The sequence below is a fragment of the Aplidium turbinatum genome, chromosome 18 (assembly GCF_918807975.1).
Source record: "Aplidium turbinatum chromosome 18, kaAplTurb1.1, whole genome shotgun sequence".
In the NCBI taxonomy this organism is placed as follows: domain Eukaryota; kingdom Metazoa; phylum Chordata; class Ascidiacea; order Aplousobranchia; family Polyclinidae; genus Aplidium; species Aplidium turbinatum.
In genome coordinates, this window is record NC_137489.1 from 4,887,866 (window position 1) to 4,903,717 (window position 15,852).

Genomic DNA, 15,852 nt, shown 5'->3' on the forward strand with positions numbered 1-15,852 from the left:
CTTTCATCACGATAACATACAATTCAAAAACATAGAGAAACGCTTAAGTACGCCCGGTGAACATAATCTCGTGAACCAGGCGAAGTGAAAGAACATTTTAATGCTAGCCATCCAGTCAGCTAGAGAATCCCCTATTTTTAAAACTTCACAAAAGATCAGTAGGCTACTTCAGTAGCCTATCCCAGTTGATGGTCAAATTACCAACTTTCCTACCTGAGAATGCAAGGCGAAAAGAGCAGTTCGTTTTTTTGTGTTTTTTTTAGTTTATTTTTTTGCAAATTTCAAACATTATTTAGAGTTTAGACCGTGTATCTTCGTAAACATCATCGTCTTCATCGGATGTTGTGTACGCTTCCGGATCGTGCATCTCTAAGCCACCAATTAAAGACTCTGAGCTTGTTTTACGTAACTCCGTACTCCTACTGTGAATGTCTAACTTGCTTCTGAAAAAGCAACGCAAATTGAAAGGTTGTTTTGTTTCCCGCATTGGATGGAGTCTCAATTTATCAAATAATTAGGCTATTTATAAATTATTATTATGAAGACGAGTGATGTGATATCTTGTCTAGGCATGAACCACGTGGGCCTGGGCCCACCTACTTTATTTTCTGGGTAGGCCTGGCCGCTATAAAGCAATTTTGTGAATATTTTATGACCAAATCGGGCCAAAAATTGAATATCTTCGCTTGTTGGCACGAAAAGCAATCATGAAAACACAATGTATAAAGGATTTCAAGTATTAGGAATGCAACAATATTATCGGGGGTCTGGTGGGCGAATCCCCCCAGAAGTTGGATTGACTTTGACTGCTGCGCCTCTGGGCCCACTTAGCCTACTTCTAAAATGGTTCCTCCATCCCCGATCTTGTCTATGTTTGTCTCTTCCCCTAATTCAGTGTTGTCCCGTGTAGGCTACTATGCTTGGTCGACACACAATATTCTTCATATGACTTCACAATCCGCACCACTTTAACTTTTGGACTATTGGGAAATGTAGGCTACAAAACCTCATTCCACTTTTCCCTTTATCCAACATCGACCCTGTTTCAAAATTGAATGAGGCTGTTTACCATGCATTTAGTTAAACAACATGATGCGTTCTGCTGGTGCAAATTAAGTTGAACTATCACACGATGTATAAAGTGACATTCTGCTTTCATTCCAACGTTTCGTCAATCAGACACGACCGACTTCTTCAGGAGGCTAGACCAGGTAGTAACTACCTGTCTAGAATGACAAAACACAGGACCATGTTGCTGCAATCAACTAAACAATCTACAGTAGGCTATAGGCTAACTTGTTTTTCGATAGAGTCAATCATGGCCACCTGAAGATACGGCCTGATTTGTCACATTTTGCAGATTTTGATTACAGCTACTGTTAGTGTTTGACTGACATTTTCTGAGACTTTTTTTTTCTTTTTGCTGTCTAATAATGATATCAAAGCTTTTTGTTGCCTTGGGGAAGCAGTAGCAAATGAGAAAAAAGTAAGTTGAAAAACGTTGAATTAGACTGTTATTGAAAAATTTTAACAGTCTGATTAAACTCTTCGAAATCTAATTTTCTTTGGTTTTCAACATCTGAGGATGTTAAAACCTACTGTGTCATCTGGGGAAAACAGTAAAGAAAGCGTAAATATATAATTTTTAGAAAAATTTATTTAAACATTCGCCCAAAGTTAGCAAAATCTGGAAATTTCTGCAAAATGTGACAAATCAGGCCGTATCTTTAGGTAGCCATGACTCAATAAATTACGCTATGTTGGCCTGGTAAGTTGTTGGCCTACCTAGCCTACTTAGTTAAGTGAAAAACAGAAAACAAGGCTTAAAGTGAATTAAATTTCAAATCTTTTTTCGCCGGTTAAAACGTTGATCTTACAAACTTTCAGCAGAAACGGCTTTCTTTGGTTCATGATGCGGTTTGTTGAGTGCAAGTCTGGAGTCATCTGTTAGTGTAGAGACGGACGATTCGCGTCTGGATCGGATCTGTATTTGAAGATCTCTGGAATGACGTGGAATTTTTTTTAAAAAACAAGCATGACCTTCTGTCAATACTATCCTCCAATACACAGTCCCCAAAGGTTATCACGAAAATGAGTCCATGTAATGTAGCAACAAAATCAAACAAAGCAAATAACGCATTTTATTGCATTAGGCTACTACATCAACAAGCAAAAACCGATAAAAAAATTTCCGAATTTTAATCATTTCGTGAAGCGGATATATTCTCGTATCATCAATGTGCGTATGGCCTTGGGCCACAATGTATTGCCAAAAGTACTCTCACCAAAACTACAGTTGTAGCCTATGCATCATTTTGTGCACTCAGTGTGTCTCAAACGTCGGAGAGAAAAAAGTTTTACTGACACAAACACTTACGGATCAAGAATATGCTTTGAGGTTTCTTTTTTTTCAATGTTGTTCTTTGAAATAATCTTGACGCTGTTCAACTCTTCTATAATGTTGACACACGCAGCGCTATTGTGCAATTTTCGCGAACCACTCTCTGGTTTGATGAAGGTAGCCTGAAAAAAATACAGGCTTGGATAAGCAGTTTACAACAGTTTTTTTTACGACAATATTTTTGTAATTGATGGCAAACGAGAGTAGGCCATGTCGTTTTCATTCTATCCAGCGCAAATGCGACTGGCTCTGCAAACCTAATCTACATGTACCGTTCACAAACAGATAGCCACAATTTCCATCCCTGCTTCATCTGCAAAGCACCAAATGAGGTAAACTACAAGGCCAGGTGGCACTGCTTAAAGCAATCTTTCGTTCTCAGACTAAGAAAGCTTTTTAAGAGCTTAATTCTGGCAATTTTGCATACTTGTAAAGGTTTTGAACCACTGACGCAGGCCAGGTCACCGAGTTGTTGATGTAGCTCAAGCGCACACCCCGAGAGTCGAACCAGCGCCGCTTCACCTTTTAGTTTCTTTGATCAGGACCGGGATCAGGAGCTCATCTAACTGAACTATCGGACAAACAAGTCATCTCCAATTGTTCTGTTTAATGTAGTTAAATTGGTTGCTCGTTCAAGAGCGCTACTACAAAGCTATCTTTTCATACAACCATTGTTCAATCAGTTTACCACAAAGCGTTCATCAATACCGGCAAAGTTTGTCTTCTTTTTTGCAGGGTAGGGTCGCTCCTGGGAGAATTGAATCCGGAGTGACTAGCACGGCGTCTTCCTTCGAGGGTGTTATCTGTCTTCATCTCTTGGAACCTCTTCATTTCAAATGACTTTTTCTTCCGATCTTCCAGCACAGAGTGTTTATTCTCACAAATCAGAACTTTAATATCGAATTAACTTATTTTAGCGTCTGCTCGCCAGTACAATAAATAAATTAATTATTCACAATACATAGCTTACTTTTACAATAAATACTTTATTTGTATTAAGGCTGTTAAGCAGTTCTAAGGCTAATATTTCAAAGTTTTAAAATAACCTGATTCATTTTTCCTCAAAATTCTTTGGATTTGTTCAGTTCGAAAAAACCAACGATATTTTATTTCTTTGAAAACTCGAAACGAAACAGTCTTTCAACTAATTATTTTGGCTCATGAGTGTTTAGCACAAAAATATTTTAAAACATTGAAGCATATTCTGATACGTTTCGACAATAAATCGCCTCAAATAACCTTTCATTTGTATGTTCAACTGGTTCCACAATTATTGTAACAACTGCGATCAAAGCTTTGAACTTTTACAGGTTATGTCAACATCTATCCAAATGATAAATGTTTACAACTTACTGGCACAATCAAGACTCAACAAAGATACTTTCATCAATAACTTTACCTAAAGGAAAAATATTTTATTTACTTTTAAATGCAGCTTACCTTTTACTTGAGTCAACTGTCAAATCCTGTTGCATTAAACTTGTCATACTTTTAGTTTTTAATTTACTCGATTATGACGTCACATTATGGAGGATAAACCTGCATTTATTATTTTTGAAACCTTGGCATAGTTTGCAAAATATTAAGGTAGGCAATTAATAAAATAGTTCGACAAAATTCTTGAAAAATACTCGAGTAAAAGACTAATTTTTAGCTTGTATCACACGAATATCCGCCTCAACAGCTCAGTTAGTTAACCGCCTGACTTTGTTGATAAAAAAAAAACGCAATATATTTTAAGAACAACTGTCTATTTAGCTTTATCTTGTTTCCTACAGTAATGAATAGACCAATTCACAGACAAGAAACCTTCATAAAACGGAACTTGACTCTGTCAATCTTACTGACCGGGCCAGCGTCAGTGGTTCAAAGCCTTTGCAAGTATGCGAAACTGCCAGGATTAAAGCTCTCAAAGCATTGCCTAAGTCCGAGAACAAATATTCCCATAATCAATCAATCAATGCATGAAAGAGGTGTATTGATAGATTCAACAAGTTAGCCATAAGAACTGACCAATTAAAACTAGTGATGCTAGCTTTAAAATCAGTTCACTTGTTTGTTTTTTTTTCACAAATAGACAAACAACTAGCAACTGAGATTTTAAATCAAAGTGCTCTTGTTAATTTAAACGACACCATGTACAGTAGGCTACGAGGACTACGCAAAGATCACACAACAGACCACGCTTTTCCTGTAAATAGATCTTTAATTTGAAGTGCAAGCGATGTGATGTTAGGTTTCAGACCGAATGGTTTCAATTGCTATTTTGAAATGTAGTTTTTTCATACGCCAGTTGTAAATTGATGCCACAGAACTGGCATTGGACCAATAAAATCTTCGGGCTTCAAAATCAAAACACTAATAAGAAAAACGCACTGAAAATTGAATGAGGCTGTTCACCAGGCATTTAGTTAAATAACATGATGCATTCTACTGATAGACAAGCAATTGCATTCTACCAGTAGAACGCATCATGTTATTTAAGAAAAACGCACCAAATCCAAGAAATGTGAGGTGGTTTCTTCAAGCTCTAGGGCCCCTTAGAAAGATGCCGGGCCCATAAAATTATACAGGGCCCAGGGCTCAAAAGTACCTCCTGGACCCCACTGTCAACGCTACAACTGAAAAGTATCAAGCATCTAGCAAATATCTTATTAGTGAAACGTTTTCAGGCGTGTAATAATTAAATGATTACATTGAGACTCACAGAGTTGAAACCAGCCTAACTTTATAGGACAGTGGTGGGAACACTTGGAAACCATTTGTTTATAAAAGCGATCAACGACCAAATAAATAAGAAAGTAAAATAAATCGATATAAAAGAAAATAGTACGTTGTGTATACTCACACATTTTGAACAACGTGCTAGTAAGTCAATAAATATACAAATAGTGCGATAATTAAAGCAAATTCACATTAAAGACACGAAAATTCGCATAGAGCGTGAACCTATCCTTTGTAGTATAGTTAGCTTTATTTTTTACAAATCTGCATTTGAACAAAATAAATAAAGTCATTAAAGCCTTGACTGAAGAAAAATGGAAGACTCCATACTCGAGTTTCATCTTTGTTTGAGATCATCATTAATGCATATCCCGTGGCTTGATGACCCCAAACAACGGTGAAACTCGAGTAGCCTATAGCGACTTGCATTTACGTCGGTCCTGGCCTCAAAGGCTTCTACAAACCTTCACATCTCTACCAAATCAATGAAGGTTGCTGTTGAATGCTCGTTTTAAATTCTCGACACATATTTCAAAATAATATTGCAATTCTATTCCCAAGTAAAAAAAAAAAAAAAAAACATAATGCAATGCACAACAATATCTGGCTGGCTACATGCAAGATTAAAGATAGCTTTGCTACTTGGCATACTAGGCCTAATTTTGTTGTTACCCATTTTAATAATTATTAATTACTATAAGTTTCTGGATAAGAAACGATCAATGATCATTTTACTTTCTTTTTTCACTAGTTACCAAAAATCAGTTTAGTTTTCTGGGTTTCTTTCATCACTTGTGGCGCCAGTGCGCTGGGCCGAAGACAACTGATCTATAGTTGTGATGGTAATGACTGATAACGTATTTTTCTCAGATCGCCGCCAGATCTTTTCTTTTAGAAACATCTTTGTATGCTTCCTGACTTTACTAGACCCGATGTTGTAGAAGAGCGGATTGAGACACTCGGAGAAGCGTAACAACAAGTATTCAATCATCCCGAACCACCAATCGGCAACAAAATAGTGACGTGTAGGTGGAAAATCTTGGATAGACCAAAACTCGTACGCTGCAACAAAAAAACAATTATATGTGGTTATTACGTTTTCACCTTTTGAATACTCAAGCTTTTGAATATCCCATTTCCCTGTAAAAAATTACTTTATTAGAACTTTGTTGCCCCAAACACTTTTTCCCAGGTCCGTGACTGGTTCAAAACCTCTATGAGTATGCGAACTGCCAGGATCAAGCTGTTACTGTATGTCACTGTTACTTTCTTTGCTGTTACTTGACAATAATAAAATACACGTACAAATACACGCTGCATAGTCAAGTGGTAAGAGCCCTGGTTCGACGTTTGAAACGGCGCCGGTTCGATACCGCTCGAGAGCATGCGGCTGTGTCTTTGGCAAGACACTTAAAAGACGCGCCATCTATTGCGAAGTGACGCTCTTTCGACTAATAGCCCTTGATTTCTCTCATGATTATGAACATTGCGCTGCTCTATAGAAAATTTCCCACGGCCCTTCTTGGGGCTATGGCCTGCTGAAAACTGAAAATACACAATTTCATGATAACAGGGATAATTGTAGCAAGCAGAGCTGAAACAATTACAGAAAAGGTTTCATGTACTGTAAAATGTAAATGTAAAATGTACATGTAAAAATCAGATAACAATCATCAGGCGCATTAGTCATTTAAACAGAATTTCAGTATCCAAAATGCTTATTTCAAGACACGATTGTGAGGTCTAATACTGTAGGTTACCTGTGAAAGGAACATATCCCAGTAAGAAGGCAAACATTATGAGAACGAGTTGTAGAACGGCTTGCTTCTCTTTTCGTTGTTGTTTCTCCTGTTTCTTTGTTCCCGCTCTTTTTCTTAGCCTCGATTTCACCACGACCACAGTGATCAAGCAAACGATTGTGACCCCACAGGTAGGAATATAAAGAAATATCGGATAACTGATTTCTTGAAAGACTTTGTACTTTCCAACTCTGAGAAAACATTTCAACGCGTGTTTAGCGACTTTTGTTTGGGCAAAACACAGGCATGTCTGAAGGTGGACCGCTTAATTAATTTTAAATAATTAAATTGAACAGTTGTGCACCTCTGCTCTAGACACTATAGAGTAATACATAAAGAAAGTGAACAATAGATGCCAATTTCTCGGAATGTAACTTTTCCATAAATTACGTAGGCGATTAAGTTGATGATATAGGTCATTTCGAAAAATACCGCGCGGGCTACTCGGAATCTTCCCGCGGGTCACGGATTGGACACCCCCTCCTGATTTAGATGGTAGTATAGCATATGAGCCACACCTTTTACGTCCGTACAATTTTACAACGTAGGCTATAGGGATAGGGTCCAACTGAAATGGTGATTACACGTCGTAGCAACAAAAGACTTATGTGGATGACATAGCCTAGTATCACGCATCTTCTTGTATTTTTCAGGACAAAACTACCACGTAAACACGTCATATTATTGTCGCATTATAATTAATGTATGTCCAGACGTTGAATGTCCGATGATATGGTCGAGAAGTTTTCCAATGCTAGTGGCTGCAAGTTTCAAGATTCATTTAACTCTAGATATCGGTAGAAGTCAAACAGATACTCTTGGAACATCAGCTCTCGCAACTCATCCATGTACCCGCCAAAATAAATTTAAAATAATATTATTAGAATAACAACATTTGTTTAACAAGAGACCACACAGCGAGAAAGAACAACAGACAACTTTTCAACTCTAGACAAAGAATCTAATATTAAACACTGACCAACGCCTACATGCATGAAGAAACTATTCTTTGCCAGCCGAAAGAGAGATGTGTTGTTTAAATAACAAACCGAAATGCAAACGGGTATTGTTTTTGCACAAAACGTCATCACCTACTTGTCCACCAACACAGTGCAGGCAGGCCATCTAGAATTCTGACTGTTTCCATTGTTCCTATCAGGCTGTCCAGGGCCAAATATAACCCATATTGGAATAAAAGCCGCAATGAATCCAATCGCCCATATGATTCCAATCCAGATCTATAATAACATAGCAAGTAGGAAGTAGCGTAGGCTACTGCAGCTCGGAATTTTTTATTTGAATATAAACATTCTGATGATCCCAATAAGGATGAAACAGTCTGTTACGTTTTTTTATAGTAAATAGCAACTGCATTTGGTGTAATTTGCTTTGCTTGGCATTAATCTACTTTTTGTAGTATTAATGAGTAATTATTGTTTAGTTATTTTCTACTGCCCGTATGTAAAAAACAAATCTCTCCATTCTAACACGAATGTTCTGGTTTGCTGCAGCGGGACATCCCACAGTTTGTTTGAGCCAGGGTTAGCCTTGCATCTTTGCGCTAGTGCCTAAAATTCCGCCTACACATTTGCAAAGGATCTGCTGCACTCGGATTGATCTAATAGGAAGTAGGTGGTAATAAAACCTCGGTAGAGACGTCTTTTGTTGTGACACAGACTTGTGATGTCATGTAAAAACACAGGAGTTAGCTTTATTTTATTCCCACGCACAAACAATGAATCAAAAGAAATAACCTGAAGACCTTTATCCAGCAATGATGCGCATGCGCCTCGTCTTTTTTTAATGCTCTGTTTCGAGCGTTTTCGCACCTAACGCGACTTTTTCTTCACTGAGCAATGAAATATCTACTGTACTTGTCATTTTTGTTGTCTACAATTAAGTTAAAATTTATTTTAGAAGCAATGCATGTAGTTTTGTTGATGTAAAATTGATGAGTGTAGTTTTTACATTTTATCTGTATTTCCTGATCAGGGTTTTAAGAACGCCGAAAGTGGTATAGCTATACATTTATTGTTTTGTGTTTAAATTCAAAATAAGTTATACATAATTTCAAACTAATTAGTCTGGATTTTTCGTTGTCACTAGTTTTATATGTTTAATATTTCAGACACAGTCTACAGCTTTTTTTCCAGCATTTCAAAACAAACTCACACAAATAAAATACTGACTTTACAGCGACTACTAAAAATTAACATAACTTAATCTCAAAGCCTTAACTTACATGAGCGTGAAACAGCTTTATTTTATTGTAGAAGAAAGGAAATTGGATCGAGGCAAGACGAAGAGCCGCGAAGGACAAAATGTGCATCGCGGTCACGTATGACGTCATATAATCTGCCGCCCAATAAAACTGAAAAAAATGTTGAAATATCAATTACACCAAAGCATTCATCTGGGGGGGTAATTTATTTCTGGGGTAAATTCTATCTGTCAAAAAGGTAAAATATACCACAAAAGAAAAGACTATTATACAAAAAACGTGCAAAATTTTTTATGAGAAAAGGTAATAGAAGTAAGTTAGCCTAAATATATTCAAAGAGTAAACAAAAGTAGAGAAATTTCTATTAAGACAAAATGGCCTTCTGTAATTTCAGCGCTAATCTTTATAAAATGTATTGAAGAATACGTTATAGGCTACTCAAGGACTTTGAGTCCAGGTCGCCTTGAGAAATACACTGGTACCCAGACTTGATATACAGTAATTCTTGAAAAGAGGCCTTTAGATAAAAATAGATTAAAAAACACGGATATATGACTATTGTTAACACAGTATAAATTTACCTTACAAAATATATCCGGAAGAGGAGACCAATGATCAAAACCCCACGTTCTTCTATATAGGAAGAGCCAGCTTATCAAGGCTGATATGAGATCGGAGACACATAGAGACAGTATGAAGCGTAAGAAAACATTAGTGCTAGAAATAACAATAGTAATAGTAATTATAATAGTATTATTATTTTATTAATCATAATTTTAATAATAATATTGTGTTTTTCAGCTTGTGTTTATTTCTGACCATCACAACTAAAAACAATATATACTAAATAACAGAGGTCTAGGTAAAAGCAACAAAACTCAAGCAATAGGATATGACGTTAATCATGAAAACAAGATAATAATTAGTTCAAAATACAGTACGGTAACACACCCTAATACAACACCCTAAAGTTAGTTATATAGAGCGAGTGGCCTGTGTCAAAAATTGGCTATAATATCAGATTAAATAAAGGTGTAGGCTACTGTAGGTTTGTAAAAACGTTAAAATTTTTCAAATTAATTTGAATTCTTTGTTGGTGGAATTAAAACACAATATTTGCTTTTACTTTGTATTCTTCACTTTTTTTTTCTTCTTTTTTTACATATTTTTAAAGAAATATGGAACGCGTCACGATTTTGTGTGTCATCCTTGCGCAGGGGTCATGCTAATCTTATCTGCAGCGTTCCAATTTTAGTATATGTACTCACTGCCGAAGCAAGTACATTCTTCATTTTCATCAAGCATCGCAATTCGGCTGCTCGACTTTTGTTTTCTTTTTTTGGACGAAGTGAAACCCAAATTCCTTACAAAAAAAAACTTCCAGAGTTAAATCAAGCTAAATCATCTTTTCATTAAAAAAAATGTTTTAAAAAACAGTCGTATGTTTGAATAATTTGGCAATTTAAAAAATATAACGCAAGGCTGCTTGATTTACATTGTAGTATGTTTTCCGCTTTCAGAAATGGTCGTGTGTTTTGTCTTTGTTTCGAATTGGTAACGAAACGAAACAATTTTTTTTTAAGAAACAAATTAAATTTTTTACTAAGAAACTTAACTGGAACGAAACCACAACAGGAAATTTTGCATCAACATCAAAAACATTTAAAATTTTCAATCACATTTGAACACATTCATTTCAAACAGCCACAAAGTAACAAATTTTTCATTTTCTCAGTTCTGCTTCTTTTGACGTAGATTATTCCCAAACCAAAGATAGAGTTTTTTTTGTTTTTTTTTACCAACTTCTCACCTCAATGTCTTGTAGTAAAGAATCACAGTCAGAGTGAGGGTATTCCCCGCAAGGCCAATGACAAGAAATGTGAATATGAACGTGCTTGATACTACGATGCTTGTTTCGTCAAAAGGGGGAGCGTACGTTCTGGAATACAAACCTTTCAAAATTATCGCTTTGACCTTAAAAGCGAGCCCTTATTAATTATTTAATAAGACCTGCATGCTGCGTTACATTAATGGATTGATTACTTCTTCTTCAAGAAAATGTGATGTGTGTCGCAATAAAATAATTTTATTGCAGGTGTGCAGTACAGTGCACGTCACGCAGTGAACCAACGATATTACGCACTCACAGTGTAGAAGATATTACATTGCAATGCAGACGTTGAAAATTTAAACCAATGAAACTACAGCAGCATTGAAATTATTTGCAGTGCTCTTATTATACTTTTGTTCCATCCCAACTGGTTGCGATTCATTCGGTATGTTCTCGGTTGAACAAATATTTCAATTTTAATTTACAATTTTTAATTATTAATTGTTTTAGCTTCATATTACTATAATAATTAATTATTTTTCATTTATTTTTAGTTCTTATATTTTTATTTGCGAAATATTAAGCCATATTGAAGTGACTGTACACTTGTACAGCATATTTGATTTGCTTTATTTGTTTTTTTTAGAAATTACTTTTCTTCCTGAAACATTTATAGCGCCGATTTTAATAGCTTGATTTTTATTTGTTCCTTGCAAAGGTCTGAACCATAAAGCAGCGGTTAATTTCTTCAGCCAGACCAGAAATTTGAGATTTCTTGCCGTGGATATGATAGATATCAATAAAAATAAATAAAAGTTTGAATTTATCATGACTTTGTCTTTCATTTTGTTTGTCGCACAAATGTAAATGTCTTCAACGAGACTGCTAAACCAACTTTATGAACCTGATTCGGTTTTATAGTTATAGCGGGCTATAGTTTAATGACCTCTGCGATAGATTAACTATTATTGTTACTACTGATTTGATTAGATAATAACTAACGAGTAGAAGTATTTCAGGTCAAAACAAACTCACTCATTTTCCCCAACATTTGCCACAGAGCTGGACCTGTTAATCACTTCTGTATAAGTCGTTGCTATAGGCAATGGTGACGTCATCGCTTCGGCCATCTATTCAATGTCATGCTACAAGAATAACTGTAAAAGGAGATTGATTCCAACACAATAAAAGAGTTTTGCGCTAAAAGAAGTTTATACGAAAATCTATCATGAAACGCTGTAAAATGTTCAATCTGTAATTGATAATGATATAGTTTAGCCAAAAGCCCCAACAAGCTATTTTGTCATCAAATAGCCTACCAAAGGCTTGGCCTATAAACCTTTTTGCTGACGTAGACAGTAACTCTGACGTCATCAATTGAGTCGGTTTATTGTCAAAAAGATAAATAAGATTCATGGCATCGTTTCGAAGCATTTCTAAGACAACAAATCAACCGTTTCTTACATTAATTCATTGTCTGAAGACGTTGAAATAATGTAAATGTAAAATGAATAATGTAAATGAAGACGTTGAATTAACGTAAAAAACGATTGATTTACTGTAAAAGAAAACCTAGAATAATATTTGATGCAAAATCTTGAAAAGGAAAAATACCCAGAAAGCAAAAGTTGCCATTTCACATCGTTCCAGCGTCGTTAGACATTGAAACAACGTATAATATGGCAACTTTTGTTGACGAAGTAAAGTGAAATTGCAAAAAAAATGTTTTGAAAGCCTTTCTATTGCTTCTTCTTGCAATCTACTTCATCGTACGTCATACAATCATAGCCCAGAGCATCTTGTAACAACTTGTAAAAGCACATTTTTGTCAAAATTATAAGCCAAAGATGATTTAATTTACTTTGATGTTTATTTTTCAGCTTTTGTTCTTGTGACCATGTACAACAGTGGTTCTTAACCTTAATTCTATCACGCCTTCCTCTAGCACGGATTATGTGTAGGCTACTGCAAATAAAATAAATATCCCTGTAAAGCTCGCACCCCCCATGAAAAACGGTTGACGCCCCCCTCCACGTTAAGAACCACCGATGAACCGTCAGAAGACCTGCTCAAGTAGGCTTCCGGTTCTTGAAAGCTTTCGGTTAATGTCATAAATGCAGATGTCTTTTAATGCAGTGCTACTTGCTTATCCAGTTAGTACGGTACGAGTAGAAATGTTGGCATAATTTCAACTTCTGGCTACGTACAAATAACAACTTTTATTAGCAGAGACATTTCTTAATGTACAACTTTGAGACTAGTATTCACTACGCTGTATCATGTCACACTGTCGAGGTCCCTTGTTTCGGATTTTTCTTTTTGACTTTTACAGTTTTTCGGCAAATAACAAATTTGCATAACTATTATTGGTTCAAAAAGCTCATCACAATCTTTAACACTTACGAGAAGTGCGATTTGTTTGGTTTGAGAAGTGCCCAAGTTAAGTTTTGGTCGCTTTTGCTACAACAGCGCAAACAAGTTCTTTATGCCAAACTAAATTCGAAACTTTTAGCTATGATAAAAACCGCCTATGTTTACCTACCACTGAAAAATCTCTCACAAAGAAACCTGACTTTACTACCAATCCAAAAGTTTAACTTTTTTTTCAAAACTGACATTTTGTGACTTTAGTAGTTTTGAAATTAGCTTACAACCTCTTGAGCTCCGTTTTTGCTGCATGGAATAAGACACATAGTCTCTTGCATAGCGCACCGTAGATCTGTTCTCATTGCAAGCCTCTGTTTTCATAAATAGGTCAGTCATACAAAGTTAAATATACAGTTGAGTTCACTTGTTAAGAACACAAGAAATTAAGTCATGAACAACCCAGTGACAGTGCGTTCAGCTCTCTAGCAACAAATCAAAGTAAATTTTCTACAATTTTCGACAACGGCCTGTAATTTTATGCAAAAACTCTAAAAATTTCCTAAATCATTAAATCTTACTCTTTTACATGATTACCATTCTGTGATCAATTATCCAATTGACTTCACCATTCTTCTACAATTTAGCGTGAATAAATCACGTTTAATTGAAAGAGCTCAATGAATGGGTTCCACGATCGATAGATCCGAATAAACATCATCAGAACGAGCCCAGTTACAAAATATTTGCTTTTCTACACCAAGTATTATTATTAGTGCTAATAAAAATCTGTCGTTTCTGTGATGTAAATGCTGTAAAATCTTATTAAATCAATATCACATATAATAAAATCGGTTTCTTACAAGCCAACATAGACTGTTTGCTTCAGACTTGATACTTGTGAAGCTAAGCTAAAATATTTCGTTTCGTTTCGAACTAAATGCTTTGTGACGTATTGTGACGACAAAAACAATTTGTTTCAAAAAATCCCTTATTTTATCTAAGTAATGGTAGAAGTCAGAGCATAATCAAAATAGGCTACACAGCAGACAAATAACATTAAAATAGACAAACGTTTTTAAGCTCATGCTAAATTTAGTAACAAATATTTTCATACTCTGTCCATGCTTTTTCTGTTTGCAAACACAGGCGGAAAGCAAATATTATCATGATTGCGGAAAACAGAAAATTTTTATAATGGCACAAATTCTCTTGGGATTACTTTTGAAATGGGTATCGGGAAAGCTGATTCATTCCATGGAAAGAATGTCTCTAGAAGCGACGTCATTATCACAGTTTTGGAAAAACAAGAAATCATCACAACAACGTCTTGGAGACAGTGAAAAGATGTGAAAAGTGGCAACGTCTGTTGTTTGGAAACCTGTTGACGTTGAGATACAACATTACCCGGTCTGCTTTTTAGACAGACACAGACACTTACAAAATTAAAATAAATTTTCGACATCAATTTACGTTTTTGGAAACTTTAAACTGTAACAAAATTCATACTTTGTTATTTAACTGTGAGGCACTTCGGCCTAAGAACTTCTTTTTACATAATATCAACGCAGCAGCAAAGTATCGCAGTATGAGGTGACTTTTTTCTTTTGAGTTATTTGTACAAATCTCTTAATTACATGCATTACTTTGTCTTGTAGTTTGATATTTTAAGACCTGAAGGGCAGGATGCATAAAAAAGTTCGCTGCAATCAAAATTAAATGAAACCACAGCATTTAACAAAAAGAACAATGAGTAATTGAGTATTACCAGTACAGTACATATGCCATACATATTTTACACAAATTCCACATGTATCCCATATTATATCCAACACGGGTTGACAATCTTTGTAGACCAGGGATCATAATTTTTTAGAAGTTGCGAACGGCAGTACCCTACTTTGGTAATGTTTTACTGGTTATGCTTTTGTTGAATGTTTGCAAGCAATACTTTTACTATTATGTGGAGGGCCTGATTACTTAGTGAAATGAGCCACTCTAAGCCCTCGGGCCGTAGCTTGTTCATCCCTGGCCGATAAACTGAATTATTAAGTGGCTTGTTGAATGATGATTGTAATAAATATATATTTAATGTGGTTGCCAATACTATGCATCTTAAACGACCATTAACCTGTTAAGTCTGCAACAAGTATGGGCTTTATAAACATAATCTTAAACGATTGTGTTATGTGGTCGTTTACAAAGTCATTAAAATAGTCTTAAAACTGAACGCTGGTGTCTGCCCTGTAAGAAATTTCGATTTCGTGTCTATCTCAGCACCTGTCTCGTTTGTTACATCAGTCTAGTGGCTGCAGTGCCTTTCTTGATTAACTAATCATGGGTTAGGGTTAACAAGTTATCTGGGTACCAAATTGACATCGAAATTTCCATTTGTTGAAGTGTTGTTGTTTCTCAATTATTCCATCCACCAGACACTGCTGTATGAAGAGCAGTCCTTGACAAGCGTTGCTTGAATGCCTGACTCGAGAGTCGAACCACGGTCGCTTGCTTT

General features: G+C 35.7%; 2 protein-coding genes and 1 non-coding gene across 3 annotated transcripts; all 3 read right to left on the reverse strand.

Moving 5' to 3' along the window:
• Positions 1 to 263: 263 nt before the first annotated feature.
• LOC145787795 (uncharacterized) lies at positions 264 to 3,317 on the reverse strand. The gene is made up of 4 exons (XM_082599622.1): positions 3,110 to 3,317; positions 2,378 to 2,523; positions 1,878 to 2,000; positions 264 to 443 (listed from the first exon to the last, which is right to left on the reverse strand). Exons 1-4 carry the CDS (start codon positions 3,230 to 3,232, stop codon positions 293 to 295), a joined length of 543 nt encoding a protein of 180 aa, XP_082455748.1. The 5' UTR covers positions 3,233 to 3,317; the 3' UTR covers positions 264 to 292.
• Positions 3,318 to 4,516: 1,199 nt separating this feature from the next.
• Positions 4,517 to 12,153, reverse strand: LOC145787533 (growth hormone secretagogue receptor type 1-like). Its single transcript, XM_082599292.1, has 7 exons — positions 12,012 to 12,153; positions 10,956 to 11,084; positions 9,727 to 9,862; positions 9,167 to 9,295; positions 8,020 to 8,162; positions 6,886 to 7,115; positions 4,517 to 6,187 (listed from the first exon to the last, which is right to left on the reverse strand). The coding sequence occupies exons 1-7, from the start codon at positions 12,104 to 12,106 to the stop codon at positions 5,892 to 5,894; spliced, it is 1,158 nt and encodes a 385-aa protein (XP_082455418.1). The 5' UTR covers positions 12,107 to 12,153; the 3' UTR covers positions 4,517 to 5,891.
• LOC145788014 (U6 spliceosomal RNA) lies at positions 10,318 to 10,428 on the reverse strand. The gene has a single exon (XR_014291476.1). It is a non-coding gene; the product is annotated as a U6 spliceosomal RNA (small nuclear RNA).
• Positions 12,154 to 15,852: the final 3,699 nt, after the last annotated feature.

Excerpts from the sequence above, each read along its gene's own strand:
- LOC145787795 (XM_082599622.1), bottom strand. The coding sequence starts at position 3,232 with ATGAAGAGGTTCCAAGAGATGAAGACAGATAACACCCTCGAAGGAAGA. Across the intron at positions 2,001-2,377 it reads TCAAAGCATATTCTTGATCC|AGATCTTCAAATACAGATCC; the intron begins GTAAGTGTTTGT and ends ACGTCATTCCAG. Across the intron at positions 444-1,877 it reads GCCGTTTCTGCTGAAAGTTT|AAGCAAGTTAGACATTCACA; the intron begins GTAAGATCAACG and ends TTGCTTTTTCAG.
- LOC145787533 (XM_082599292.1), bottom strand. The coding sequence starts at position 12,106 with ATGGCCGAAGCGATGACGTCACCATTGCCTATAGCAACGACTTATACA. Across the intron at positions 11,085-12,011 it reads GCAAATGTTGGGGAAAATGA|AACGTACGCTCCCCCTTTTG; the intron begins GTGAGTTTGTTT and ends TTTGTATTCCAG. Across the intron at positions 7,116-8,019 it reads TGCACTGTGTTGGTGGACAA|AGTTGGAAAGTACAAAGTCT; the intron begins GTAGGTGATGAC and ends ATGTTTTCTCAG.